This window comes from Erinaceus europaeus, chromosome 21 (assembly GCF_950295315.1).
Source record: "Erinaceus europaeus chromosome 21, mEriEur2.1, whole genome shotgun sequence".
In the NCBI taxonomy this organism is placed as follows: Eukaryota; Metazoa; Chordata; class Mammalia; order Eulipotyphla; family Erinaceidae; genus Erinaceus; species Erinaceus europaeus.
Genome location: NC_080182.1, coordinates 36,319,037 through 36,346,400, shown reverse-complemented (window position 1 = coordinate 36,346,400; position 27,364 = coordinate 36,319,037). Strand labels below are relative to the sequence as shown.

Sequence of the window (27,364 nt, the reverse complement as noted above, 5' to 3'; positions counted from 1 at the left end):
CACAGCTTTTGCTTTGATTTTTGTATTTTATCCTAGAAAATATTCAAGGTTCATGAAATATTTGCCTATCCATGGTGTTCGACTATATGATCAACAAGGAAAACGCACACAGAGAGACAAACACACACTGCTTAAGGGATGTGTAAAAAATAAGAAGATTTTTATTGTCGTTTTGAAAGCCAATTGTGTCATAAAAGATTGGCTGGAGGAAAATAAGACTGGGAAAACATAAATGTAAGTAGAATATACTAGAAAAAATGTCTTAGTGATACTATTTCAAAGGAAGAGACTGGCTGTATGGGGGGGGAGATCTTTCGCCTCCACAGCTCCTAGGGTGGGCTCAGGGGCAGAGAGGTGGTCCCGGTGCCTGTGGGCTGGGGTCCCCACCTGTTGTTCCCTAGTCCCTCTCATACAGCCGCCCATACAGGGCCGCAGTCACCAGGCCAGAGGACAGGCCACTCTTCCTCAGGAAATAGTGCTCGTTCTCCCAGCCCAGCCGGTCAGGGGTCTGCAGGGTCATCCCTGAGGTGAGAAGCAGAGGAAAGATATAGGAAGTGCTAAAGTTCCCCCACAGGTGAAAGTCAAACACCCCCGCGGCCTCTGTGATCTCCTGCCCACAGCTGTCAAAGCCCAGGCTGCCACACTTGACCAGGGCGCAGACTTGAACATAGTAAGTGCCATGCACAGTGTGCAGGCCGTCAAAGACGCCCAGGGCATACAACTCCCGGGACAGTGCCGGCCTCTGGTAAAGTAAGGAGCAGCAGAGGCTGTTGGAACAGACTCTGAGGTAGCCTTCCTTCCCCCACACCGGGACCAGGGTAAAGTTGTCATACATCATCTCTGAGTGGAAGGTCGGGGGAGCGTCCAAGTTCCACCTGGCGTCCCTCTCACAGTACACTTCCTGAGCGTCCCTCTCACAGAAAGGACTGCTCGCCAGGATTTTTAAAAACTTGCTATGGGATATGTCTGTGTCAGTAGTGGTGTTCTCTGAACCCACAAGTCCCACTGGGTTTCTGGCTACCTTGGCAGTTATCAGGTGGCCTCGGGAACTTTCCATGTCATGGTACCAAAAGGACTGCAGAGGGGTGTGTATGCCACTTCCTGTCATGCCCAGAGTTGGGTGGTGGACGTTAGCCGCCAGAAAGTTGATGCCGAAGGCGATGGCAAAGGCACTCTGGATCTGAATGGCTGCCAAGAGTGGGAGCTGGTTCATCCAGGCGGTAGGGTACACAATGTGCTTCACTTCAGGGTCTCTCAGGAGACTGACAGCGGGGTCGAAGAACAGTATGTCAAAGCAGGTGAAGATGCCAACCTTGCCAGCAAAGGGGGTATCAAAGACAATGTGGTCCACCTGGAGAGGGGTATCAAAAGCCGCCTCAAAGTAGAGGTTGTGTTTGCGGTAGCGGTCAACCAGGGTTCCGTTGCTGCTGAACACGACGTTCGTGTTGAACTGGTATCTGCCATCGTCTGGACACCCGGGGTTGCTGCTGTGGCAAGGCTGCTTTGTCCCCAGATTGGCCACCACGAACATCTCTCCCTTCATGGCCATACAGCTCAAACGCTGGAGGACCTAGGGGGGGGAAAAAGGCATCAATAAGAAAGCGATGTTTAAAACCCTGACTTTTGTCTGATAATTATAAAATACAAGATGCCTGTATTGCTTTGTGTCTATAACACAGAGAGCTGTCTGAAGGGAGTCAGGCCAACTGGCGCACTGGGGTAAGCACAGTTGGCACAAAGCGCAAGGACTGGATTCGAGCCCCTGACTCCCCACCCGCAGGGGCGTCGCTTCACAGGCGGTGACACAGGTCTGCAGGTGTCCGTCTTTCTCTCCACCTCTCTGTCTTCCCCTCCTCTTTCCATTTCTCTCTGTCCTATCCAACAATCACGATGACAAAAATAACAATAATAACTACAACAACAATAAAAAAGGGCAACAAAAGGGAAAATAAATAAATAAATATTAAAAAAAGATATGTATGAATACACACTTATCAAGCAAATCGAACAGAAGTAAGATATTGAAAGCCCACCTTCAGCACACCACACCACACCCCAGATCCTCCCTGCCCTCCCAGAGAAGTTGGCATTTGCAGTCTGACGTGCATCCAAATGGATCTGCCTCTATCCATTTCATCGTTACTGGTGTTCTCTTTACTGCTGTGCTATATGTCAGTTCTCTCTCTCTCTTTTCCACTTTATTGGATAGGACAAAGAAATTGAGAGGGGAGAGAGAGATAGATAGAGACAGAGAGACACCTGCAGACCTACTTCACAGTTTGTGAGGTATCCGTCCTGCAGATGGAGAATGGGGAGCTTGAACCTGGATCCTTGTGTGGGTCCTTGCACTTAGTACTATGTGTGCTTAACTGGGTGCACTACCACCCCCCACTCTCTTTTTTTTTTTCTTGCCTCCAGGGTTCTCACTGGGGCCCAGTGCCTGTGCTACAAATCCACTGCTCCTGGCAGCCATTTTTTCCCCCATTTTTTTATTGGATAGGACAGAGAGAAATGGAGAGAGGAGGGGAAGACAGAGAGGGGGAGAGAAAGACAGACACCTGCAGACCTGTGTCACCGCCTGTGAAGCGACTCCCCTGCAGGTAGGGAGCCGGGGTTCGAACCGGGATCCTTATGCCGGTCCTTGCGCTTTGCGCCACGTGTGCTTAACCCACCGAGCTGCCGCCTGACTCTCATTCATACATATCTTGCACAATTAATAAACAGATGGACCCACAGATGAGTCAGTGCTTTGCATTACAGGAAATTCTTTTCCGTGTGTCTTGGCCTCTGTCCCCTGTGCGTGGTTTGGCATGCTGAAGGGGCAAGCTGGCGTCCTCACATACCTCTGTGTCATTGAATCGATGGGGCTCCAGGCACGGGTTCCACCTGACCAGCTGGGGAGAAGGCATGAAGTCCAGAAATGGGTAAATGGAGGTTCTTGTAAAGTTGAAGCCATGAATGCCGTCTTCTGGAAACACAATGATCTGTGCGCCCTGGAAGTCAAAGCATCAGAGCACGTGCTGTGTTATCTGGTAACAGAAAGCATCCTTTCACTCGTTTATTCATTCTTTTATTCCTTTACTACACAGCCATCAGGCAGTTGCTCTGTACCAAGAGCCACAGCTAGCAAGATGGTGGCAGGACTCTCATCTAAGGTCTCGTTCCTGGGAAAGCTGCCACACCAGGTTGAGCTCTGAGGAAAAAAGACCAAGTCCCCTGGGCATGTCTGGGAAGCAAAGAATGAGTGAGCTTGGTTAAAGGGGCAGAGTCTTTGGGGCATGATGGGAGATTAGAAAATGTTATCTGGGGGGCCGGGTGGTGGCGCACCTGGTTGAGTGCACATGCTACAGTGCGCAAGGACCCGGGTTTGAGACCCTGGTTCCCCCGCTGCGGGGGTGGGGGGGGGGTTGGGGGGGTAAGCTTCATGAGTGGTGAAGCAGGGCTGCAGGTGTCTCTCTTTCTCTCTCTATCACTCCCCTGTCTCTCAATTTCTGGCTTTCTCTAGCCAATAAATAAAGATAACAAAAAAAAAAACTTAAAAAATATTATCTGTCTTTTTTATTTAGTTTGGGTAGAGACTGAGAGAAATTGAGGAGGTAGGAAGAGAAAGAGAGGGATCGAGAGAAAGGGAGAGAGAATACTGCAACACTGCCTCACTCCTTAGAAACCTCCCCCCTGCAGGTGGGGACGGGGGCTTGAACCCAGGTCCTTGTGCACTATAATGTGTGTGTCCTCTACCAGGTGTGCCACCACCCGGCCCCCTATAAGAGGTTTTAAATATCAGGCCATTAACAAATGTGAGATCTTGGGCTCAGTGGTTGGCAAGCTTCATTGTACATCTATCTCAGAGGAGGGACAAAAAACAAAAACAAGCAAAAGAAAGAAAGAAAGAAAGAAAGAAAGAAAGAAAGAAAGAAAGAAAGAAAGAAAGAAAGAAAGAAAGAAAACCAGCCACTGCAGTAGGGCTGGTGTTGGGGGTTCCACATCTAACGTCTCATTCAGTTGTCTGTGGCAGGGTCTCTAGGTATTCTAAGGAGTAGCCAAGGTGGGGGAGCCACCTGGTTGGGGTGAAAGTCAAGTGTGTTGATTTCAGAATAGAAAGGAGGACTCACTCTGATGTGCAGTTCCCCAGCGAGGAGTCAGCAGGCTCCTTTTAGGACCCTGAAGCCCTCTGTGCCTTTCCCCACACCTGGAGACACTCTCTGCTCCCAGCAGTGTCCTAGCCTGGGGTTCCCTGTGGCTTCTGCAGTGGCCTCTGGGAACTCCAAACAAACAGGGTGTCCTGAGCTCAGCTTCAGGCCTTATTCATTGCAGAGGCTTAAAAGGCCAAGCAGGAACACTGGCCCCAGTGTGGAAGTTGGAGGAGGAAGAAAGGGGAGGCATGAGTAATCTGAAATAACAAGAGAGCTGAGTCACTGGCTTCTGAGTGCGGTACAAACCCTGCCTGATTGCTTTCTTTCTTATTCCCTAGTTATAAAAGCTGAAGAAAGTTTAACTGTAGAACACTTACGAACAGCAACTATAAAGTAAGAATCAGAGTCCTCTAAATGAAGATAGGTATTGTGCATATCTTGGCTATTTCATCACTTGTTTCTCTGTGTATATATGCATGTGTCTAACTGAGATTCTCTATTAAACATGTAGTTTTCCTGTTACTACCTTAGGACATCAAAATGACAGAGATACCTCCAAAAATATCATTTGTAATGGTCCTGTTGTTATCCCCCCTGAGAATTTTTTAAAATATTTATTTATTCCCTTTTGTTGCCCTTGTAATAAGAAGAATTGGTGTTACTGATGTCATTGTTGTTGGATAGGACAGAGAGAAATGGAGAGAGGAGGGGAAGACAGAGAGGGGGAGAGAAAGAGAGACACCTGCAGACCTGCTTCACCGCCTGTGAAGCTACTGCCCTGCAGGTGGGGAGTCGGGGGTTCGAACCAGGATCCTTACGCCAGTCTTTGCACCGCCTTTGCATTTAACCCACTGCGCTACCATACGACTTCCCAGAGAATACTTTTGTTGAACCTCTACTATTGGACACTTGAGTGATTTCCAATTTTTTTGTAATGAAACAAAAACTGGGACCCTGGGAAGACAGATAGTGAAGCACTAGAATGCAAGCCGTTGAGGATCAAACACTGGCCCACTGCGAGTTGTGCACTCTGCTGGTTGAGCCATCTTCTGGTCTCTGCCTTCATTTTACTTATTTATGTTTTTGTTACCAGGGTCAGCTCTGGGCTCTGAGTCACAGAACTCCACAATTCCTAGAAGCCACTTTTAAAATATCCAGCAGAGATACAGATGGAGAGAGTATCAGAGGGATTTTTTAATCTCTAACACACAGAGAGAAGGAGAGGGTATGGGGTAGATAGCATAATGGTTATGCAAAGAGAATTTCCTGCCAGAGGCTCCTGAGTCCCAGGTTCAATCCCCTGCACCACCATAAAGCCAGAGCTGAGTAGTACAAAAGGAAGAAAAGAAAGAAAAAGAAAGAGAGAGAGAGGAAGAAAACATATGACAAGCTGTCTGCAGTATGTCTCTCTTGGCAGAGGCAGGTACAGGGGAAAAAGGAGTCCAGTTTAGGGCTGGGTGGTGGCCCACCTGCTTGAGTGCACGTGTTACTATGCCCAAGGACCGGGTTTTAAGCCCGCTCCCCACCTGCACTAGCCCTGGGTTCACTCCCTGGTACTGCATTATAAAAAATACTGGGGAGGGGGGAGTGTGGTGCGGGCGGTAGTGCAGCAGGTTAAGCACACACGGTGTGAGATGTAAGGACCCGTGTAAGGATCCCAGTTCGAGCCCCCAGCTCTCCACCTACAGGAGGGGTCACTTCACAAGCAGTGAAGCAGGTCTGCAGGTGTCTTTCTCTCCCCCTCTCTGTCTTCCCTTCCTCTCTCCATTTCTCTCTGTCCTATCCAACAACAACAGCAACGACAATGGCAACAATAACAACAACAAGGGCAACAAAAATGGGAGAAATGGCCTCCAGGAGCAGTGGATTTGTAGTGTAGGCACCAGTAGAGGCTGGACCAGAATTCTCAGCTTCCTGCCAACATTAGTTACCAGGTGTGTTTGTTAGTGAGTGTGTGTGTACATTACATGTTAGAATATTTAACATCCAGTTATTCCTGTAGTCCAGGGGCCTTACATATGCAAGACTCCACTGTTGCCATGCTGACTTTAAAAATTAATTTTAGTTTCATTTTCTTTTGCCACTAGGGCTAATGCTAGAGCTTGAGTTCCTGCAATGATGACTCCACTGCTCCTGGCAGCCACTTTTTTCCCCTTAAAGAGACAGAGAGCAAAAGGGAAGAAAGAGAGAGAGAGAGAGACAGAGAGAGGGAGAGAGAAAGAGACAGAGAGACACTTATAATACTGCTTCACTACTTGTGAAGCTTTCCCCACTCCTGCAGGTGGGGGTCTGGGGTTTGAACCCATGTCCTTATGCATTGCAACATGTGTGCTCTTATCAGGTGCTTCACTGCCCAGTGCCCCCATGGAGTTTTCTTTCCAGTCTTTTTTATTCTCAAAGTAGAGTGAGAAGGACAGAGAGGAAGAGGGATGTCACAGCACTGCTCCACCGCCCATGGAGCCTTCTTCGGCGTGTTCACTGCCAGGCGAGCTAGCTCCTGGCATAACACTTATTTTCTTCTTTTTTGAGATGATTTTTAATATTATTTATTTAATTCTAAGAGAGACATTGAGTAGGGAGAGGGACATAGAGAAAGAGAAACACTGGGGGGGGGGGGCAGTGGTGCACTTGGTTAAGCACATGTCACCATGCTCAAGGATCCGGGTTTGAGCCCCTGCTCCTGGGACCTGCAGAAAGGACCCTTCAGGAGTGACGAGACGGGTCTGCAGGTGTCCACCTTCCTCTATTTCTCCTTCCCTATCAATTTCCCTCTGTCCTGTCAAATAAAAATAAAGTAGAAAGAAAAAAAATGGCCTCCAGGGGAGTCGGGCTGTAGAGCAGCGGGTTAAGCGCAGGTGGCGCAAAGCACAAGGACCGGCATAAGGATCCCGGTTCGAGCCCCGGCTCCCCACCTGCAGGGGAGTCGCTTCACAGGCGGTGAAGCAGGTCTGCAGGTGTCTGTCTTTCTCTCCCCCTCTCTGTCTTCCCCTCCTCTCTCCATTTCTCTCTGTCCTATCCAACAATGACAACAACAATAATAACCACAACAATAAAACAACAAGGGCAACAAAGGGAATAAAAAAAAAAATGGCCTCCAGGAGCCATGGATTCATAGTGCTGGCACTGATGTGTGAGAGAGAGAGAGAGAGAGAGAGACACCCGCAGCATGGCTTTGTCACTTGAGCCTGGGTCCTTGCACGCAGTAACCCATGTGTCTGAGCATTCGACCAGGTGCGCCACCACCCAGCCCCCATTTATTAATGTCTTTTCATAGCACCAGGGAATGAGTCTAGGGTCTTGTGTGTGCAGGGTACTTTTGAATGGCCTCCTCAGCCCATTTCCCACCATACATATACATATATATGGAGAGAAAGAGGAAGAAAAAGAGAGACAGAGAGAAAGATGAGGGGTCCGGGAGGTGACGCAGTGGTTGGGGCACTGGACTCTCAAGCATGAGGTCCCGAGTTCGATCCCCGGCAGCACATGTACCAGACTGATGACTGGTTCATTCTCTCTCTCTCCTTTCTCATTAATAAATAAATAAAATCTTTAAAGAGAGAGAGAGAGAGAGAGAGTGATGAGAGGTGCTCACCGCACTGCTCTGTTACCCATGGAACTCCTGGTGCTATCCATGCTGCTCCAATGGGGTGGGTGTCAGGACTTGAACCCGGGGCCTTGCACACCTCTCTGTGTCAGCTATAACTCAGTGACAGAATTTTAAAGCAAAGCAGTGGACAGTGGCTATCCTGCCATTACTGAATGCTCTAAGGAGAGAAGGCACAGTCTGGGGCAACACGTGCTGGCATGACACCAGGGCCCTTCTGCTCCCCCTGGCACTTACTTACTGTGGGGACTGGGAGGGTTTCCTCACACAGCTGGCTCTGCCCACCCACCTCCAGGCCTGAACACCAAACTTCCCTTTGGCTGTGGGTTTCCCAACAGGGCATTTTCTGAGGTCACATCTGGCACCAATGCTTCCTTCTCTGCCCCACCCTTCCTGGTGGGAGTGGGAAACTGGGCCAAGCAGGAAGTCTCCACAAAGGCTGGCTCCCATCACCTACCTCCCTTTGTCTCGGGTCCACTGACGCCTCGGACTGTTCCAGGTCTGGACGGAGCCAGAAATGAGCCCCACCTCTAGCCTGAGGCTAGAAAATGGGCTGTTTGATGACTTCAGTTAAACTGTGCAGACTTCCAAGAACATAAGAGGCCCTGGTGTGCCGTTGACTCTGCATTTTTCAGTATATCTGACTCCATGGTGGCACCGGGTGGGGGTGGGGGGCTTAAACAGATCCCATGGCCCAGTTCACACCTTATCTGACTCTCAGGGAATGGCCCAGGTACCCACGTTTGTCTGTGAGCGGCCAGGATCGTATTTGAAAACCGGGGATCTTACCAACCCCACCAACACTGGTCTGACTTGATGTGAAAAGCATCATCTGAGCATCTTCCTTTCTGAAATGGAGATCTGGGGTGGGAGAGGGTGTCTTAACAGAGAGTGCCTTACAGCGTGGGGAACCCAGGATACAGCCCGGCACCATGTCTGGGCACCATGGTTGGGGAGGGGAAGCCCCATGGACCATGGATGGCGGAGCAATGCTGTGGTGACTCTTTCTTTTCTATTTTAAATATTTTTTTTTTCCTCCAGGGTTAGTGCTGGGCTCGGTGCCTGCACCATGAATCCACTGCTCCTGGAGGCCATTTTTTCCCCCTTTTTTGCTGCCCTTGTTGTTGTAGCCTCCTTGTGGTTATCATTATAACCATTGCTGATGTTGTTCCTTGTTGGATAGGACAGAGAGAAATGGAGAGAGGAGGGGAGACAGAGAGGGGGAGAGAAAGACAGACACCTGCAGACCTGCTTCACCGCCTGTGAAGCGACTCCCCTGCAGGTGGGGAGCCGGGGGCTCAAACCAGGATCCTTACGCTGGACCTTGCGCTTTGCACCACATGCGCTTAACCCACTGCACCACCGCCTGACCCCCTAAATATTTTTTAAATTTATTATTGGATAGAGACAGAGAGAAATCAAGAGGAAGAGGGAGATAGAGGGGGAGAGAGACAGAGAGACACCTGCAGTCCTGCTTCACCACTGTAATGTGTGCGCTTAACCCGGTGCATCACTGCCTGGCCCCTGACTCCATCTCTTTCTGTCTTTGCCTTTCCCCTCTCAACCATACACACACACACACACACACACACACACACACACACACACACACACACACACACGATAAAATAAAGAATGGAAAGTCTGATCAGGGAATCAATGATATTGTACATGCATGAGGTCTTGAGTTAAAGAAAAGAAAACTAAATTGGTCTATAATGCAGAGCCTAATTCAGGTCTGCAAGCTCCTGATTTTTTTTTTTTGCCTCCAGGGTTATTGTTGGGGCTCAGTGCCTGCACCATGAATCCACTTTTGTTGTAGTCCTTGTTATTACTGTTATTGTTGTTGTTAGATAGGACAGAGAGAAATGGAGAGAGGAGGGGAAGACAGACAGGGGGAGAGAAAGACAGACACCTGCAGACCTGCTTCACCGCCTGTGAAGCGACCCCCCTGCAGGTGGGGAGCCGGGGGCTCGAACCGGGATCCTGACTCCGGGTCTTTGCGCTTAGCCCGCTGCGCTCCCGCCCGGCCCCGAAGCTCTGGTCACTCGGCACAGTGAGACCCCAGCCAGCTTTCTCACTCAGCTCTGTTTTCCCCAGCGGCTGGCTTTTGCGAAGGGGCCTCGGGCTAGGGAGCAAAGCGCTGGGTGCTGCGGACCCGGCGGCGGTTCTAACCCCGGCCCGGGTCTTGCCTTTCGGGCGGCGGCCATCACTTGCTCTTCATAGACGGCCAGGTTCTGGTCCATGAGCTCCAGCGCCTCCTGGCGGCTGATGAGAGCCAGCGGGTCGGGACTCAGGACGGACTGGTGCTCGTACACCGCGGCCACGAAGCAGCCGGCCTGGGGACACTGGGCGCGGGGCTGCTTCCCGGGACGCGCCGCTTCACCCCAGGCGCCCGGGGCGAGCACCAGACCGCAGCTGCAGAGGAACAGCGCGAACATGGCTCGGACCATAAATCTGGAAGGGAACGGGGGCAAGGGCAAAACAGCTGAATGCAGAATGCTGCCAGCAGGAGGCGGGCGGTAGAGCAGCGGGCTAAGCGCAAGGACCGGTGTAAGGATCCCGGTTCGAGGCCGCGGCTCCCCACCTGCAGGGGAGTCCCTTCACAGGCGGTGAAGCAGGTCTGCAGGTGTCTCTCTTTCTCTCCCCCTCTCTGTCTTCCCCTCCTCTCTCCATTTCTCTCTGTCCTATCTAACAGAGATGACTTCAATAACAACAATAATAACTACAACAGTAAAACAACAGGGGCAACAAAAGGGAATAAATAAATATTAATAAAATGCTGCCAGGAATTGCACTTTTGCAGCTGTGATATATTCATCTTGGCATATTAAACTCACCCACCATGAGAGCACAGCTCAAAGGGCTTGCTTCATGCTTCTAATGAAAGGCTCTGTGTTTCCCTCCAAGCGCCTAACGAGTCCTGGTTTGCAAGGGCTCACTGTGTTAACAGACCTTTTGGAAACAGACCCATGCTTACCAGGGCTCGGTGAGGTGCTGGGGTGTCACTATTTGCTGGAAAGGCTGCTCCTTCAAATATTAAGCGCCAACAATGACTCCTCATTATTTTGCAGGATTCTGTGTCCAGCTGACATCTCACTGCCTTGCCCGCTGGTCACACATGCAGAGTACAAACTGGTCATCTGTAGACGCCATGCTGACTGTGACCCTCACACAGCCTGACCTTCCTACCCATAAGGACCAGATGGATTAAAATTCTCCCTGCGTTGCTTTTGTTAGTCAGGAGTATAAAGGGCAAGTCTCCCTTTATCCAGCACAACAGGCTGGATGTGGTGCAGTGCAATCCCTGCCTTCAGCTTCAGAGCCAGCAACTAGCTACTCTCTGCTGGGCTGGGACAAAGAGGTCTCCTCAGCAAAGGTGGTTTGTGCTTCCTCCTTGAACTCCACTGTGGCCCTGACACAGCATTTTCCCATCCCTGTGAGGTGAACACTCCTGCTCAAAAGCATCATCATCTGGCAGTCAAATGTTTTTGCAACGTGAAGATGCAGCTTCCCAGAAAACCGACTCCAGTCTTCCAGAAAGCACACTTGGCTTTGTGGCTTCTACCAAAGGAATTGGAAGTCAAAGCATGGCCCCTACCAAAGGGACCGGAAGTCAAAGCATGGCCCCTACCAAAGGGACTGGAAGTTAAAGCATGGCCCCTGCACTGATGCTGTCGTGCCCCTCCCCTGTCCCAGAACAGGAATTTTTAGTTGTAGTTGTTATGAATTACTAAGTGCTTTTAGAGGGAAAAGTTCAGTTCTGCCTTGAATATTAGGCTGAGGTCCCCATCTCTGTGCCAGGCTCAGGCCACTGGCTCTGTGACGTGCTAGGGAGGAGGGGATTGCTGACTAGCGGCCCAAGAGCCCGGACTAACCATCATATAGCTGTTCTCCCCTAAAAAAAAAAAAAAAGACGCCTTGCTCAAGTCTGACTCACAATACTTGTGTGGTTATTTCAAAACTGAAACTTTCTCGGGGCTACAGATTTCTCTTAATTTCCCCTCTCCAAAGTTCCAGAAACAAAAATCACCCCAATTGTTTCCACGACAGCACAAGGACTCAGGATGCTGTCAGAATCCTTACGAAACCACATTTATTCTCAGCACCCACCCAACTCCATCTCAAACTGCCACTTCTTCCCAGGAAGGAATGAATGTACCATCCAAATACCAAATGCCAGGATTTGTAGCCATTCATCAAGAACACTGTAAACAATGTTTTAAGATGGGAACAAGGGGCCTTTGAGCAAGCAGTCATGAGGTTTTTTTTTTTTTTGAGTAAAAACAAAAGTGTAATTGATAAGCGTCCTTATCTGGGTTTTGCTTCTGAAAATCAGCAAGAAATATTCAAAGTCTCAAACTCTGTTTGCTGTTCCACCTCTGGTTTTGTCTAACAAAAACCTGATGATGCTAACAGGGTGATTTTTCTGGGGGGAGCTTTCACCTTCAGAGCTATAATTACAGTATTTTTGGGGCTAGGTGGTGGCACACCTGGTTAGGCAAACACATTACAGTGCACAAGGACCCAGATTCAAGCCCCCAGTCCCCACCTGCAGGGGGAAAGCTTCACGAGTGGTGAAGCAGGGCTGCAGGTGTCTCTCTGTTTTTCTCCCTCTCTACTTCCCCCTCCCCTCTCAATTTCTCTCTGTCTCTATGCAATAATAAATGAATAAAATGAAATAAAGATTTAAAAAAATTTAAAGAGGCTGGGTGGTGGCGCACCTGGTTGAGTGCACGTTACAATGCACAAGGACCTGGGTTCGAGCCCCTAGTCCCCACCTGCAGAGGGGAAGCTTCACAAGTTGTGAAGCAGGGCTGCAGGTGTCTCTCTGTCTCTCACCCTCTCTATCCCTCCCTTCCCTCTTGATTTCTGTCAATAAATAAAGATAATAAAAAAATAAAAATTGTTAAAAAATTTAAAAAAGAGAACTCATGACATATTTTTAAAAAATAATAATTACAACACAGCTAATAAGAACAATGAACCCACCTTCTCTGACCCATCATGGATGGAGCTAGAAGAAATTATGTTAAGTGAGCTAAGTCAGAAAGAGAAAAACGAGTATGGGATGATCCCACTCATCAACAGAAGCTGAGAAAGAAGAACAGAAAGGGAAATTCAAAGCAGGAGGTGACTGAATTTGGAGTGGGGCACCAAAGAAAAAACCCAGGGATGAGAGTGAGGGTGAATGTTCAGCTTCTTGGGGTGGGGATGGGGGAGGGGAGGGGACACAGTCTTTTGGTGGTGGGAATGGTGTTTATGTACACTCCTAGCAATTTGCAGTCATATAAATCACTATTTAACTAATATGAGAGGGGAAAAATTGAATATCTCAAACTTTTTAAAGCACAGACTGAGTCTTTTTTTTTTTTTTTTTTATTTAAGAAAGGATTAATTAACAAAACCATATGGTAGGAGGGGTACAACTCCACACAATTCCCACCACCCAATCTCCATAACCCTCCCCTCCCCTGATAGCTTTCTCATTCTCTGTCCCTCTGGGAGCATGGACCCAGGGTCATTGTGGGTTGCAGAAGGTAGAAGGTCTGGCTTCTGTAATTGCTTCCCCGCTGAACATGGGCGTTGACTGGTCGGTCCATACTCCCAGTCTGCCTCTCTCTTTCCCTACTAGGGTGTGTCTCTGGGGAAGCGGAGCTCCAGGACACATTGGTGGGGTCTTCAGACTGAGTCTTTTTAATACACAGGCTGAGTCTTTGATATGCTGACTCTCTTAAAAACTTAGTCCAGGGAGAATAAAAGCAACTGGAGGCACAGCTATATGCAAACAATGTCAAAGGCCATAAAATATGGTGAGGGTGTGTGTGATACAGCAAATCCTAACAAAGGGATTCTTCAAAGTTAACTCCATTGCCAAACAATGTGATTACTGCAATAACTATCTATTGTCTTCTTAAACCCCAAGACAACAGGAACCTCCCACTTCCTCTATTGAATCTATGTTTCTCCCAATCCTGGAACCTCTGGGGTGGGGCTCACTTCCCTGCATGCTTCTCTCAAATCAGGCCAAATAATATTGCATCTGCTGATTCCAACCTAATCAATGCAACCAGTACCGTCTCAGCATGCTTCACCTCAGACTGTGTACAGAGACATCAGGCATGGATTGCCAACCCTTCACCCACATCACTCGGGTGAGACCTTTCCTTTCATGGTATTCTCTAATTCCATTCCAGGAGGTTCACTTCCTAACAAAGTCCCAAAACCTAGATATAGGCCAGGTCCCGTAAGATAGAGCATATGTTCACATGTATCCATAAATTAGGGCAAAATACTGAAAGCAAAAATACACAATAGTCTTTAGTGAGTCAATATCAAATTCATAATGAAATAGTGTCCACTTAGACTTAGATACCCTCCTCACCTACTTCCTATTACAGTTCTCTCACTCACTCCAAAGCTAACCTTAGCAAAGCAAGGACTGCAAAAGCTGAATAAGGGCAAGAGACTGGCATACTTTAGTGATGACTCTTTAGTCATTATCAGGCCATTCCATCAGCTGGGCCCCTAATCGGGGAGTCCTGAGTCTCCCAAACAGACTTGATGGGCCTAGACCTCAAATAAATCCCTCTCTCCATTGTTTCTGGTCATCTCTATCAGGAACAACAAAATAGACCCCTTTGTGGGCCCCCATAGGACCTTGCCCTCAACCTGGATCAACAATGGTAGAGAATGTTCCATCCTCTGAAGGGAGGATGGACAACATACTCTGTGCTACACCTGAGGAGGATGGGTTGATACTGGGGCAGCATGGAATGTTCCCACTCATGACCACAGACTGTGAGCTCAGATCTACAGGGGTGTAGAGGTCACACAGGCTCCTAAGCTAATTATGGGCCCCAGATCACATCAAATAGATGGGGTTTACAGTCAACAATATTTATACCCCTTTCCCATATTAGGGAGCTACTCTCTTCCCTGATCTAGTTTTCTGGTCCTTTTCCCAGCCATGACATCATCTCCCCAGACAATAATTAAGATTCACCTGCATATCAGATTTCAGGCTTAGGCAAAAAACAACAAACAAACAAACACACTAGTATAGCTACAGGCCCTCTGAAATATAACTAAAATATGCCTACTACCTATCTACAAAATGGAGACCCCCCCAACGCTTCACCATTCCAGCCTTTAAGTCCATAATTGTCCAACAGGTTGTTTGGCTTTGTATGTCAGCTTTCTTTTCAGCCACCAGGTTCCAGATGCTAGCAGGATGAGACCAGACTTCCCTGGACAGACAACCCCACCAATGTGCCTTGGAGCTCTGCTTCCCCAGAGCCCTTCCCCACCAGGGAAAGAGACAGGCTGGGAGTATGGATCGACCTGTCAACACCCATGTTCAGAGGGGAAGCAATTACAGAAGCCAGACCTTCCACCTTCTGCATCCCACAATGACCTTGGGTCCATACTCCCAGAGGGATAAAGAATAGGAAAGCTATCAGTGGAGGGGTTGGGATACAGAGTTCTGGTGGTGGGAACTGTGCGAAGCTGTACCCCTCTTATCCTATGGTTTTGTCAATGTTTCCTTTTTATAAATAAAAAATTAAAAAAAAATAATTACAGTATTTTTTGAAGGATGGGGCTGTGGCCCATGTGGTGGGGAAACTGAGGCCTGGGGCTGGGAAGCCTACCAACCAGCGTTCAGGAGAGGCAAACAGGAGGTGCTGGGACCAAGAGGGGAGATCACAGCAGCCCCCCACCCCGCCTTTCTCTTTTAAGAGCTGTGTGTCATGAACCTGGGGACACAGAACATTCAGGGGCTTGCAGTCCAGCAGTGAATTCTTCCCGATTTGAGAAGATAAAATTTAAGATGATTTACCAAAGGAGAGCTGTGAGCACTCGTGGACTGTGCATGAACAAAGGAAGGTGATAATAAGGGTTGTGCAGATTCAGCCAGGTATACATGCCAGAAAGCAGCGAGCTTGCCGAGGGAGGAGAGAATGAGTAATTATCATAAGAATAGTCCCCCCCCCCCCCCCCCCCCCCGTTGAGTGGCACAGCAGTTGTCTTAGTCAAACATGCAGACACTGGTTCTCCCCTCTTGGGGCACCACACAACTGCCTGGGGAGAAACCAGAGGAATTTTGAAAGGCCCAGCAGGCAGAAGGGGGGCAGTTCTAAAGGGGCTGGAGGGCTAGGGGCGCTCCCAGGACCAAAGGGCTCTGGGAAATGGGGTTATTAGAAACCCAGTAATAGATCCGTAAACAGAAGGGCAACTTGACCCGCGTGCCCAGTCTGCAAAGGCAGCCGTGCTGTCTCTTGGGGCGGAAGGCTCCATACCCTTCAGACTAAGCCTCAGGGAGGGGCCTGTAGGAAGGCATCACTGAGGTGACAGTGTGCTTCCTTACCCTACCTGGAGAGCAGGGTGTGGGTGTATGAGGCACCCCCCGCCCCACGACCAGGAAACAGTGGGTCCCGGACAAGGTGTAGGTGTCTGGACACAACAGCGAATGAGGCCAACCATTCTGCTACATTCTGGACAGGCCTCCCACGGACCAAGGGGAAACAGGCCGGGCAGGGCCTGGTGTGCTGAAGGGTGCTCTGGACTGCGTGGTCAGGGCGGGCTGAAGTGAGGACAGGACAGGCGGAGGAAGGCTCTATAGGATCCCTGTGGAAACCCGGTGAGCAACCTGTCGGAGGCCAGAGGGAAGGACGGCCATTAGGTTTGGGAAACAGGAAGGAGAGTGGGCTGAAGCTCAGAGAAGAGGGCCAGGCAGCAGATAAATGAAATAACACAAGGAGACTGCTCTCTGGCCTCCTCACTGCCTCCTGCCCCCCCACCAAAACTGCCTGGGTGCCCCTCCTTCCAAGCACCCATCATTAGCACAGCCAGGAGATCAGTGAAAGGCTCAGTCAGCCGTGACATTTCCCTACGTTCAGTCTTCCAGTGACTCCCACTTTATGAGGAGTGAAAGGCACAGACGGCATGCCAACCAGAATAATCTGGCAGACAGGAAGTGAGAGATGGGTGGAGTGAGGGCTGCTGAGTTGGCCTCTTAGAGCAAGCATCCTCAGAGGCTGCTGCTCCCCTCCCACACAACCTCATCAGGAAGGTGTCGGTGGTCGGTGAGGAAGAGAAACCCGAAATCTAAATTGCATGGGAATCTATTTCGTGGAAATCTGGTAACATATCAGTCACCCAGGTATTTTTACACACAAGGAATCTTTCTTTCCCTGTTGCTCACTGACTCATCTTGAAAATTGGCCGTGTTTCCTTCCTAGTGATGCATTACAACAGTGTCTTCTGCAATAAAATGAAAGGCTTATTATTAAGGTCTTTGTAATAAGATCATTTCAGGGGGCAGGTATATGCATTTGCAGTTTTATATGTAGGCCTACTGATTGTGTTCATAAGAGCTTTTGTCACTCCTCACTTGTCTGGGGGAAAGGCAGTCGCATGACTGAGAAAGGAGGCGGGGAGAGTCCCGGAGCCGGTGTCACATCCCGTGGTGCAGTGCCCGAGGACTCTGCCGCGTGAGGACTCAGCTCGGGAGACGTTTGTATGTCTTCTGCATGGAATGCCAAGAAAAACACCGGAAAATTCCTAGTAGTCTTACACTGACTCTCACGACTGTTGTGGTCTCCTCGTCGAAACCCCTTTACAGAAGGACGGAGGAGTTCATGACCACCTAACCTGCATCACTGGAATCGAAAGACATCCCCAAAGAGGCCTTTTCTTTCCCCGAGGACCTCTTAGATTTCTCTTTCTTCCCTTCTTTCTTTCTTCCCCCCCCCCCAATTAATCTCACAGTGAGCTTGGTTGGTACCTGGAACAAGAAAACCCACAGTGGTAGGGGGTTGGGGCAGCTTCCTGCCAACCCATCGGCCACAAGATGCCTTCTTCAAAAGCATCAAGTCGGTGCTGGGTACTGTGAGGAGGAACTTGAAATTCAGAGCTGAAACCCTGGGGAGCAGTGAGGAACTAAACAAGATCCCCTGAGTTGAATAAGTAAGAAGTGATTTCACCTCCCGAAAAGCCACAGCTGTTGTGCTTTTCAAAAGAGAACGGCATACAGGCTTGCAGGAGTGTCACTGAAGGGCAAGCTTTTTTGATTTCTGCTCCACTGTCCAAAGAATTGATTGTAGGGGATTACATGAACAGACAGCACTGTGACCCCTGAGCCTGACATACACACCACTTTGCTATTTTCTCAGAGGGGAATTCTTTTCACAGCTTTAGGAAAATAAAAACTCTCTCGGAAATGCCCAGGTGTTCAGTGGAGAAGGGGCTTTCCAGGGCTGATTTTCATGTGGGGCAGAGAGCTCCAGTTGGGAGTGATTTCTTCAGGTGCGGTACTGCCACCTGGTGGACACACTGAGGATCACTCCCCAGGTGGGTTAATGCCCTAACACACGGGGGTGGGTGGGCGTGGGGGGTAAACAAAGGACTCACAATAGTCAACTTTTTTTTTTTTTACAGGACTGCAGCATAATGAATGTGGTATCTGCAATAACTTAATATTAGCCAATCTTTAGTATACATGATACAGCTACCTTTTTTTTTTTCCCTGCCAATTCAATTCACTGGTTAAAAAGTAGTCAATTCTTGGTGTATACATCATTTATTTATTCCCTTTTGTTGCCCTTGTTGTTTTATTGTTGTTGTTACTGATGCCGTCGTTGTTGGATAGGACAGAGAGAAATGGAGAGAGGAGGGGAAGACAGAGAGGGGGAGAGAAAGACAGACACATGCAGACCTGCTTCACCACCTGCTTCGACTCCCCTGCAGGTGGGGAGCCGGGGGCTCGAACCGGGATCCTAATGAGTTTCCAAGTGGTGGGAATGCAGGTTTCCAGGAACCTGCCTGGGGTCACACCTAGAAAGCCAGAGGCTAGAGGACAGAAGTGTGGGTCCCATGTAGTGAAAATGAGCGGCAAAGTATTGCAACTCAAAGGAGGGAATACATTTACTCTCCATGACTTGATTCAGAGGACCAGCAGACAGCTCGCCCAGCAGAGCACACACTTTCCACGTGTGAGGAGCGGGGCCAGAGTTCTAGCACCACCTGAGAATGTCAGGGACGGCACCAGGGACGCTCCATGGCTGAAGTGCTGTGCTGTGCCTCCTCCTCTCTGTCTCCCTCACTCTTTGAAATAAAAAGAATAAATATGTCAACGTGGGAGCAATGGACGTACGCAGGCACAAGGCTAGCAAAACACTCACACCCTCACACACCCCCCACCCCGCGCGCGAGTGAGTGTGTGCGCTCCGGGCGAGTTAAGGAATTCAGTGCTTAGGCGTCCGGCGCTAGCGCAGCGGGTTAAGCGCACGTGGCGCGAAGCACAAGGACCAGCATAAGGAACCCGGTTCGAGCCCCCGGCTCTCCACCTGCAGGGAGGTCACTTTATAAGCAGTGAAGCAGGTCTGCAGGTGTCTTTTTCTCCCCCTTTCTGTCTTCCTCTCCTCTCTCCATTTCTCTCTGTCCTATCCAACAACGATCAATAACAACAACAACAAGGGCAACAAAAGGGTTTCCATTTGTGTAAAGAATTTCCTACTCTCGAGAGAATAAAACAGGAGCAATAGATAGATGTTCTAGTCTACAGGGAGATAAAATGAATTTAAAATGACAATTTATTATACATTTAATTAAACATTTAACTAAAGGGCCTGGGCACTGGCATATCCAGTAGATATAGTTCTCCCAGGGTTACAGATACGGGCTGACTCTATCTCTGTCTAGATCTGTGTCTTTCTCTGTATTCATCCCCCCATTTTTTAAAGAAAAATTAAATATTTTTTATGTATTTTCCCTTTTATTTCCCTTGCTGTTTTTTTATTGTTTTCCCTTTTATTTCCCTTGTTGTTGTAGTTATAGTTGTTGTCATTGTTGGATAGGACAGAGAGAAATGGAGAGAGGAGGGGAAGACAGAGGCGGAGAGTAAGACAGACACCTGCAGACCTGCTTCACCGCCTGTGAAGCGACTCTTCTGCAGGTGGGGAGCCGGGGCTCGAACCGGGATCCTTACGCCGGTGTTTGTACTCTGCGCCACCTGCGCTTAACCTGCTGCGCTACCACCTGACTCCCTCCCTTTTTTTAACGGTCCTGCCTTCACTTCCTGTCATCCCTACACCTATTGCTACTTCCGGGTGTCATTCATTCCCCCTCTCCTCCCTCAGACCAGAGAAGCAGCGCCTGATTCCCGCTGGTGTTTTCTGGATCCACTTGCTTTTCAGTGATGGCACAAAAGCCAGATTCCTGGTGATCACGGGTCCTGGTGGAATGGGGGTACAGAGCCCCTGGTTTTCTTTCCCTAGCATCCACCCCTTGGGAGTCTGGAACAAAACTCTTTATGGGGTGCAGAAGGCGGGAGGCCTGGCTTCTGTAACCACTTCTCCATTGGACACGGGCGTTGGCAGGTTCACCCGTACCCCCAGCCTGTGACTTACCTCTTCTACCCTGTTGGGACATGAATGGAAGTAGCATGCAGCTGAGGTCAGCCCGAGAAGCATACCACAGATTAACGCAAACCCACAGGGATTGTGGGTGTACAGGAAGTGACTTAAACAAATGTCTGGTGGGAATCAGGCTTTCTGTTCCTGCTGCTCTGCCATCCGCTTGCCTTCTCCTCCGGACGCCATGCTGCTTTGACCTCAGACTGCTAACTGAACTAATGGACTCTTGGCTCCCTGTCATTTCATGAATAGTCATTCTTTCCTTCTGTGTTCAATTAGTGTAAGGCAATTAAGCCGGAAGATAACACACTAGGAGGTGAAAACTAGGAACAAACAGTAACCAAAAGAGAAAATTAATATCTATAAGCCAAATTTTCTTTCTTTTCTACCAGAGCACTGCTCAGCTCTGGCTGGTGGTGGTACAGGGGTTTGAACCTGGGACTTTGGAACCTCAGGCCCGAGAGTCTCTTTGCATAACCGTTATGCTATCTATATCCCTTCCCCTGACAGCAGCCAGGGAGTTTTTTTTTTTTTTTTTTTTAAAGAATTTTAACTTATTTATTTATTTTTTTAAATCTTTATCTGTTGGATAGAGACAGTCAGAAATTGAGAGGGGAGGGGATGATAGTGAGGGAGAGAGACAGAGAGACACCTGCAGCCCTGCTTCACCACTTGTGAAGCTTTCCCCCTGCAGGTGGGGACCAGGGGCTCGAACCTGGGTCCTTGCGCACTGTAACATGTGCGCTCAACCAGGTGCGGCACCACCTGGCCCCCAGGGAGGGTTTTTATGTACTTAAATAACCCGAGTTGTAATAAACCTGCCATTTGGCCCCAGCCAAATCGAGCGGAAGTTTTTTAAAAAAAAAATGTAATCACTATAGTACCCTACAACTAAATTTTAATTTTTGTACCTAGGAGTTGGGAATGAGATCATCTGATGTGAAGTGCTGAGTGTTCCATTAGTGCAAATCACTTAAGCTATAAGATAACACACTAGAAGCTGAAAGCCAGAAACACACAGTATCCAAAAAAGAAAAGAGTATAAGCCAAGTAGAACCTACAGCAAAATATTTTAAAGCAGTTATGAAGACTGATAGTGAAATATTTTTATGTGCCAAAAATTCAGTGACTTTGTTCTATAGTAACTTCAAAAATATGGATGTACAAACATGTACACATGTGATCAGATACGGGAAAACGCTTCCATCCATGCAAACACCACAGGTCATGCTATCGGATTTAAAACGGCTTCTCAAATATTAGTTACTCTACTGAACAAAACAGTATAGGAAAAAAGTAAATATTTAAGACTCACAAATCCCAGTGTGGGACTAGGAGCTTGGAAATAGGCATTCTGTGCTAACAAATAAAAAGCTAAATGAGTTTGACTGAAAACTGACTCTTCTTTGATACTTCAGAGAACTGAAGTTACAGAAAATTGCTTCCTCCAAAATTAGTGAGACAGATGAAGGAAAAGAATCACAACTTAATGTAAGTGGACACCTCCAAGGAGAAACCTCCATGGGACCAGGTGACAAGCTGTACTTACATTAAGTTGTGATTCCCTCTGTCCTGTTTCATAAAAAGGAAAAAATGGCCTCCAGGTGTAGGTGTGGTGGGTTCATAGCACCAGCACTGAGCCCCATCAATAATACTGGAGACAGAAAATAATAAAAATAAAATAAAGGGGGCCAGGCGATAGTGCAGCGGGTTAAGCGCATGTGGTGTGAGGACCAGTGTAAGGATCCCGGTTCAAGCCCCTGGCTCCCCATCTGCAGGGGAGTCGCTTCACAGGCAGTGAAGCAGGTCTGCAGGTGTCTGTCTTTCTCTCCTCCTGTCTTCCCCTCCTCCATTTTTTTCTGTCCTATCTAACAACGAACGACATCAACAACAACAATAATAACCACAACAAGGCTACAACAAGAGCAACAAAATGGGAAAAATGGCCTCCAGGAGCAGTGGATTCATGGTGCAGGCACTGAGCCCCAGCAATAACCCTGGAGGCAAATAAAATAAAATAAAATAAAATAAAATAAAGGAATTATACTAGCTCACCACAACCTCTTCCAGAAGACAGAAACAGAAAGAATACTTCCTAACTCATTCTATGAGGTCAGAATTACCTTAATACCAAAACCAGACAAAGACAAGAAAATAAATTACAGGATATTATCTCTAATGAACACAGATGTAAACTCCCATAACAAAATATTAGCAAACTGAAATCAGCAGTGCATAACAGAACCATACATAAAGATAAGGTAGAATTTATTCCAAGCAGGAAAGGCTGCATCTACATTCAAAAATTAATTCATGGGCAGGGGTAGATAGCATAATGGTTATGCAAGGAGACTTTCATGCCTGAGGCTCCATAGACCCAGCTTCAATCCCCCACACCATCATAAACCAGAGCTAATCAGTGCTCTGGTAAAAAAGAAAAAAAAAATCATAGGAGTTGGGCGGTAGCGCAGCGGGTTAAGTGCACATGGCACAAAGAGCAAGGACCAGCGTAAGGATCCTAGTTCTCCCAGTTCAAGCCCCCGGCTTCCACCTGCGGGGAGTCGCTTCACAGGCGGTGAAGCAGGTCTGCAGGTGTCTGTCTTTCTCTCCCCCTCTCTGTCTTCCCCTCCTCTCTCCATTTCTCTCTGTCCTATCCAACAACGACGACATCAGTAACAACTACAATAATAACTACAACAATAAAAAAACCAAGAGCAATAAGAGGGAAAAAATATATATCTATAATCATGACAGGAGGCTGAGTGGTGGCGCATCTGGGACTGTACGGACATCATGGTACTCAAGGACCTGGGTTCAGCCCCTACTTGTAAGGGAGAATCTTCACAAGTGGTGAAACAGAGCTGCAGGTGTCTTTCTCTCCTTGCCTCCCCCTCAATTTCTCTGTTTCTATTTTAAATAAATAAATCCATCTGCACTCCGTAATGACCCTGGGTCCATACTCCCAGAGGGATAAAGAATAGGAAAGCTTCCAATAGAGGAGATGGGATACAGAACTCTGGCGGTGGGAATTGTGTAGAGTTGTACCGCTCTTATCCTATGGCCTTGTTGATCACTATTAAATAAAAATAAATAAATAAATAGATACAAAATTTTAAAAAATAACTCAAGTAGATAAACTAGTTCTAAAATCTAGAAAAGAAAAACCATGATTAAGTCAATAAAGAAAAAAGTATGTCACAGAATTGAACACTAATTCCTGAAAAAAGCTCTCAGTTGGGGCTGGGTGGTGGTGCACACAAGTTTCAGTGCTCAAGGAACAAGGTTCAAGCTCCTGGTCCCCACTGGCAGGGAGACAAGCTCTGTAAATAGTGAGGCAGGTCTGCAGGTGTCTCTCTCTCTCCCTCTCTATCTACCCTCCTCTCTATTTCTTTCTTGTTCTCTCTCTCTCTCTCCAGTAAGTAAATAAATAAAATAATTTTTTAAAAAAACCTCTCAGTGAAGGAGGAACTAGAGAGGCAGTTTCTTAATATGACAAAGAACATCTCTATAAACCCTGCAGCTAGCATTGTACTTAACAGTGAGAAACTAAGTGTTTGTTCAGTGAGGTCACTAACATGACAAGTGCATCCCTTCTCACCACAGCTTATCAAAACGGGACTTGAAGTTTTAGCTAATGTCACATGGAAATAAAAGGCAAACAGACTGAGACGGAAAATATGAAAGTGTCTTTGTTTGCCAATGCATTGCTATCTCTGTAGAAGATTTGAAAGAGACCCTCCTAGAACTAATCAGTGGTTATAGCAAGGTCGCAAGATACTAGGTTAATAAATAACAGTCAGTCAATTGCTCTTATAATGAGAAAGTAGGATCTGAGACATAAAATACAGTAGCATTCTCATGGGCACCTGCAGAATTAAAGTTAAATCTAGTATAAAGTTAGTATAAATCAAACAATGAATATAGAAGCCTAGATGAGAAACCATAAAACAAATGAACTCAAAAGAGCTACTCCATGCTCGTGGAGATAAAGTGTCGACACAGGGAGATAGCACAGTGATTTATGCAATAGACTCTCATGCCCGGGGCACCAGAGGTCTAAGGTTCAGTCCCCGGCATAATCATAAACCAGATATGAAGAGTGCTCTGATGACAAAAAAAAAACCCAAAACCAAACCCAGACAAATGAAATCAAAGAACGAAGGGCTGAGATTGTCCACGTTCATGGAGATAAAAGTCAATATCTTAACTAAAGTGCAGCGTCAGTACAATTCCAACCCAAACCCCGGAAAGTGACTCTGAACATACCTAAATACTGATGCTCAAGCTGATAAGGAGAAGCAAAAGAAGAAATCAGCAAACACAGCACTGAAGAAGAGTGAAGTGTGAGGATTCCTCTAGCTTCAAATCTACTATGAAACCAGGGAAGTCAAGTCGGTGAGCCAGGGAAATAGCTCATTTGCACAGTGTTGCTTTGCCATGTGTGTAAGCCGGGTTTGAGCCTAGCACCCACCACAATGAAGGAAGCTTTAGTGCGGTGGTCTTTTTCTGTATAAGTCTATCTGAAATAATAAATAAAACTGAAAACAAACCAGTATGGTACTGGCAAAAAAAAAAAAAAAAATATATATATATATATATATAGGTAGCTTTGAGACAGACCCAAACAAATAGTCAACTGACCTCTGGCAGAGGAGCAAAGAGTCTTTTGAATAAATCGTGCTAGAAAAAGTAGACATTCACATGTAAAAGAACAAATCCAAAGCGCAAGGACCGGCGTGAGGATCCCGGTTCGAGCCCCCGGATCGGATCCCCACCTGCAGGGGAGTCTCTTCACAGGTGGTGAAGCAGGTCTGCAGGTGTCTTCCCCCCCCCCGCTCTGTCTTCCCCTCCTCTCTCCATTTCTCTCTGTCCTATCCAACAACGACGACAACAGTAATAACTGCAACAACAATGAAACAACAAGGGCAACAGAAGAGAATAAATAAATATTAAAAAAAAAAACGAATCCGGAGAGAGATCTTACACTCACTCTCTATGTGTTGTCCGGCATCATCATCAAGCAAATAACTCAGTTTTGGTTTTTTTTTTTTTTTTTTTTTTTGGTATTATCTTTATTGGACAGAGACAGCCAGAAATTGAGAGGGATGGGGGAGATAGAGAGGGAGAGAGACACCTGTAGCCCTGCTTCACCACTTGTGAAGCTTTCTCCCTGCAGGTGGGGACCAGTGGCTTAAACATGGGTCCCCGCGCCCTCTCACGTGAGGTGCGTCACCACCCGGCCCCAATTACCTCAGTTCTACTAACACTACCAGGAGAGCAGGTCAGGCTAAGGGCTCAGGTCCACAAGCCTCGCCCTCCTGGAGTTTAGACACTGCTGCAAACCCAGGCTGCTTCCTGTGCTTCTGGCTCTAAAGTGGACGTCCCACAACACTGTCCTTGGGATGCATGCATGTGTTAGAACAGCTCGCAGAACTCAGAAACACATTTTTATTTATCCAGAAATTAAGAAGATATTATAAAAGATAGGAGTAAAAGTTAGAGGAAGAGGGGGAGGTACATGTGCCCCCCATCTCCATTTATTTACCAGATGGCATTCTTTGAGTTCTTAGGGAATCTTTTTTTTTTAAAGATTTATTTGTTATTTATTATTGGATAGAGACAGAGAGACATTGAGAGGGGAGAGAGAAGAGAGAGGGAGAGAGAGAGACACCTGCAGCATTGCTTCACCACTCGTGAAACTCTCCCCCTGCAGGTGGGGCCCAGGGGCTTGAACCCCCTCCTTGTGCCTTCATTGTAATACGCGTGCTTAGCCAGGTGCACCACCACCTGGCTCCTTCATTACGATTTTTAAAAAATATTTATTTATTCCCCTTTGTTGCCCTTGTTGTTTTATCGTGGTAGTTATTATTGTTGTCATCACTGTTGGACAGGACAGAGAGAAATGGAGAGAGGAGGGGAAGACAGAGAGGGGGAGAGAAAGACAGACACCTGCAGACCTGCTTCACCGCCTGTGAAGCGACTCCCCTGCAGGTGGGGAGCTGGGGGCTGGTCCTTATGCCGGTCCTGGCGCTTCAAGCCATGTGCACTTCACCTGCTGTACTACCGCCCGACTCCCATGAATTTTTTTTTTCTTTTCTTTTCTTTTATTATTATTTTTTTTCCTCCTCCAGGGTTATTGCTGGGCTCGGTGCCTGCACCATGAATCCACTGCTCCTGGAGGCCATTTTTCCCCCCTTTTGTTGCCCTTGTTGTAGCTTTGTTGTGGTTATTATTATTACCCTTGTTGACGCAATTCGTTGTTGGATAGGATAGAGAGAAATGGAGAGAGGAGGGGAAGACAGAGAGAGAGGGGAGAGAAAGACAGACACCTGCAGATCTGCTTCACCGCCCGTGAAGCGACTCCCCTGCAGGTGGGGAGCCGGGGGCTCGAACCGGGATCCTTACTCCAGTCCCTGCGCTTTGTGCCACATGCGCTTAACATGAATATTTTTTTAATGAATTTTTTTTTTGCCTCCAGGGTTATTGCTGGGACACAGTGCCTGCACTTCGAATCCACTGCTCCTGGAGGCCATTTTTCCCATTGTGTTGCCCTTGTTGTTGTTGGATAAGACAGAGAGAAATCGAGAGAGGAAGGGAGGACAGAGATGGGGAGAGAAAGACAGACACACCTGCAGACCTGCTTCACTGCCCACAAATTGACTCCCCTGGCAGGTGGGAAACCAGGGGCTCGAACCCGGATCCTTAAGCCTGTCTGTGTGCTACGTGCCATGTGTGTTTAATCTGCTGTGCTACCGCTCGGCCCCCCCATTATGAATTCTGACTATAGGGGCTGGCTGGTGGCTCACCTAGTAAAGCACACACAATTTTTTTTTTTTTGCCTCCAGGGTTATCTCTGGGGCTTGGTGCCTGCACTACGAATACACTGCTCCTGCAGGCCTCTTCTTCTTCTTCTTCTTCTTCCTTTTTTTGTTGGATGGGACAGAGAGAAATTGAGGGGAGGAGAAGATAGAGAAGGGAAGAGAAATACACCTGCAAACCTGTTTCACCGCTTATGAAGCGACCCCCCTGCAGGTGGAGAGCCGGGGTGCTGGAACCGGGTCCTTGTGCTTCATACTATGTGCGCTGAACCCTGTTCGTTACCACCGCCCCCAAACACACACAATCTTGAAGACTCTGGTTCAAGTCCTAGTCTTCACCTGCAGGGGTAGGAAGTTTCACAGGCTGTGTCCTCTAGCTCTGTCTTGCATGCC

The 27,364-nt window shown here is 47.8% G+C and overlaps 1 protein-coding gene across 2 annotated transcripts; it reads right to left on the bottom strand.

Annotated features, from left to right (window-relative positions):
* Positions 1-131: 131 nt before the first annotated feature.
* Positions 132-27,364, bottom strand: BTD (biotinidase). Of its 2 annotated transcripts, none has more exons than XM_060180851.1 (4): positions 27,311-27,364; positions 9,930-10,194; positions 2,844-2,993; positions 132-1,570 (listed from the first exon to the last, which is right to left on the bottom strand). In XM_060180851.1, exons 2-4 carry the CDS (start codon positions 10,188-10,190, stop codon positions 398-400), a joined length of 1,584 nt encoding a protein of 527 aa, XP_060036834.1. In that variant the 5' UTR covers positions 10,191-10,194; positions 27,311-27,364; the 3' UTR covers positions 132-397. The 2 variants fall into 2 exon arrangements, with proteins under 2 accessions (XP_060036834.1, XP_060036833.1); XM_060180850.1 differs by lacking the exon at positions 27,311-27,364 and adding an exon at positions 10,718-10,857.

What these genes read in the sequence shown, in the direction of transcription:
- BTD (XM_060180851.1), bottom strand. Translation starts at nt 10,190, where the DNA reads ATGGTCCGAGCCATGTTCGCGCTGTTCCTCTGCAGCTGCGGTCTGGTG. An exon ending in TGATGGCCGCCGCCCGAAAG is followed by an intron (nt 2,994 to 9,929) that starts GCAAGACCCGGG and finishes TTTGACTTCCAG; the next exon opens with GGCGCACAGATCATTGTGTT. An exon ending in ATCGATTCAATGACACAGAG is followed by an intron (nt 1,571 to 2,843) that starts GTATGTGAGGAC and finishes TCCCCCCCCTAG; the next exon opens with GTCCTCCAGCGTTTGAGCTG.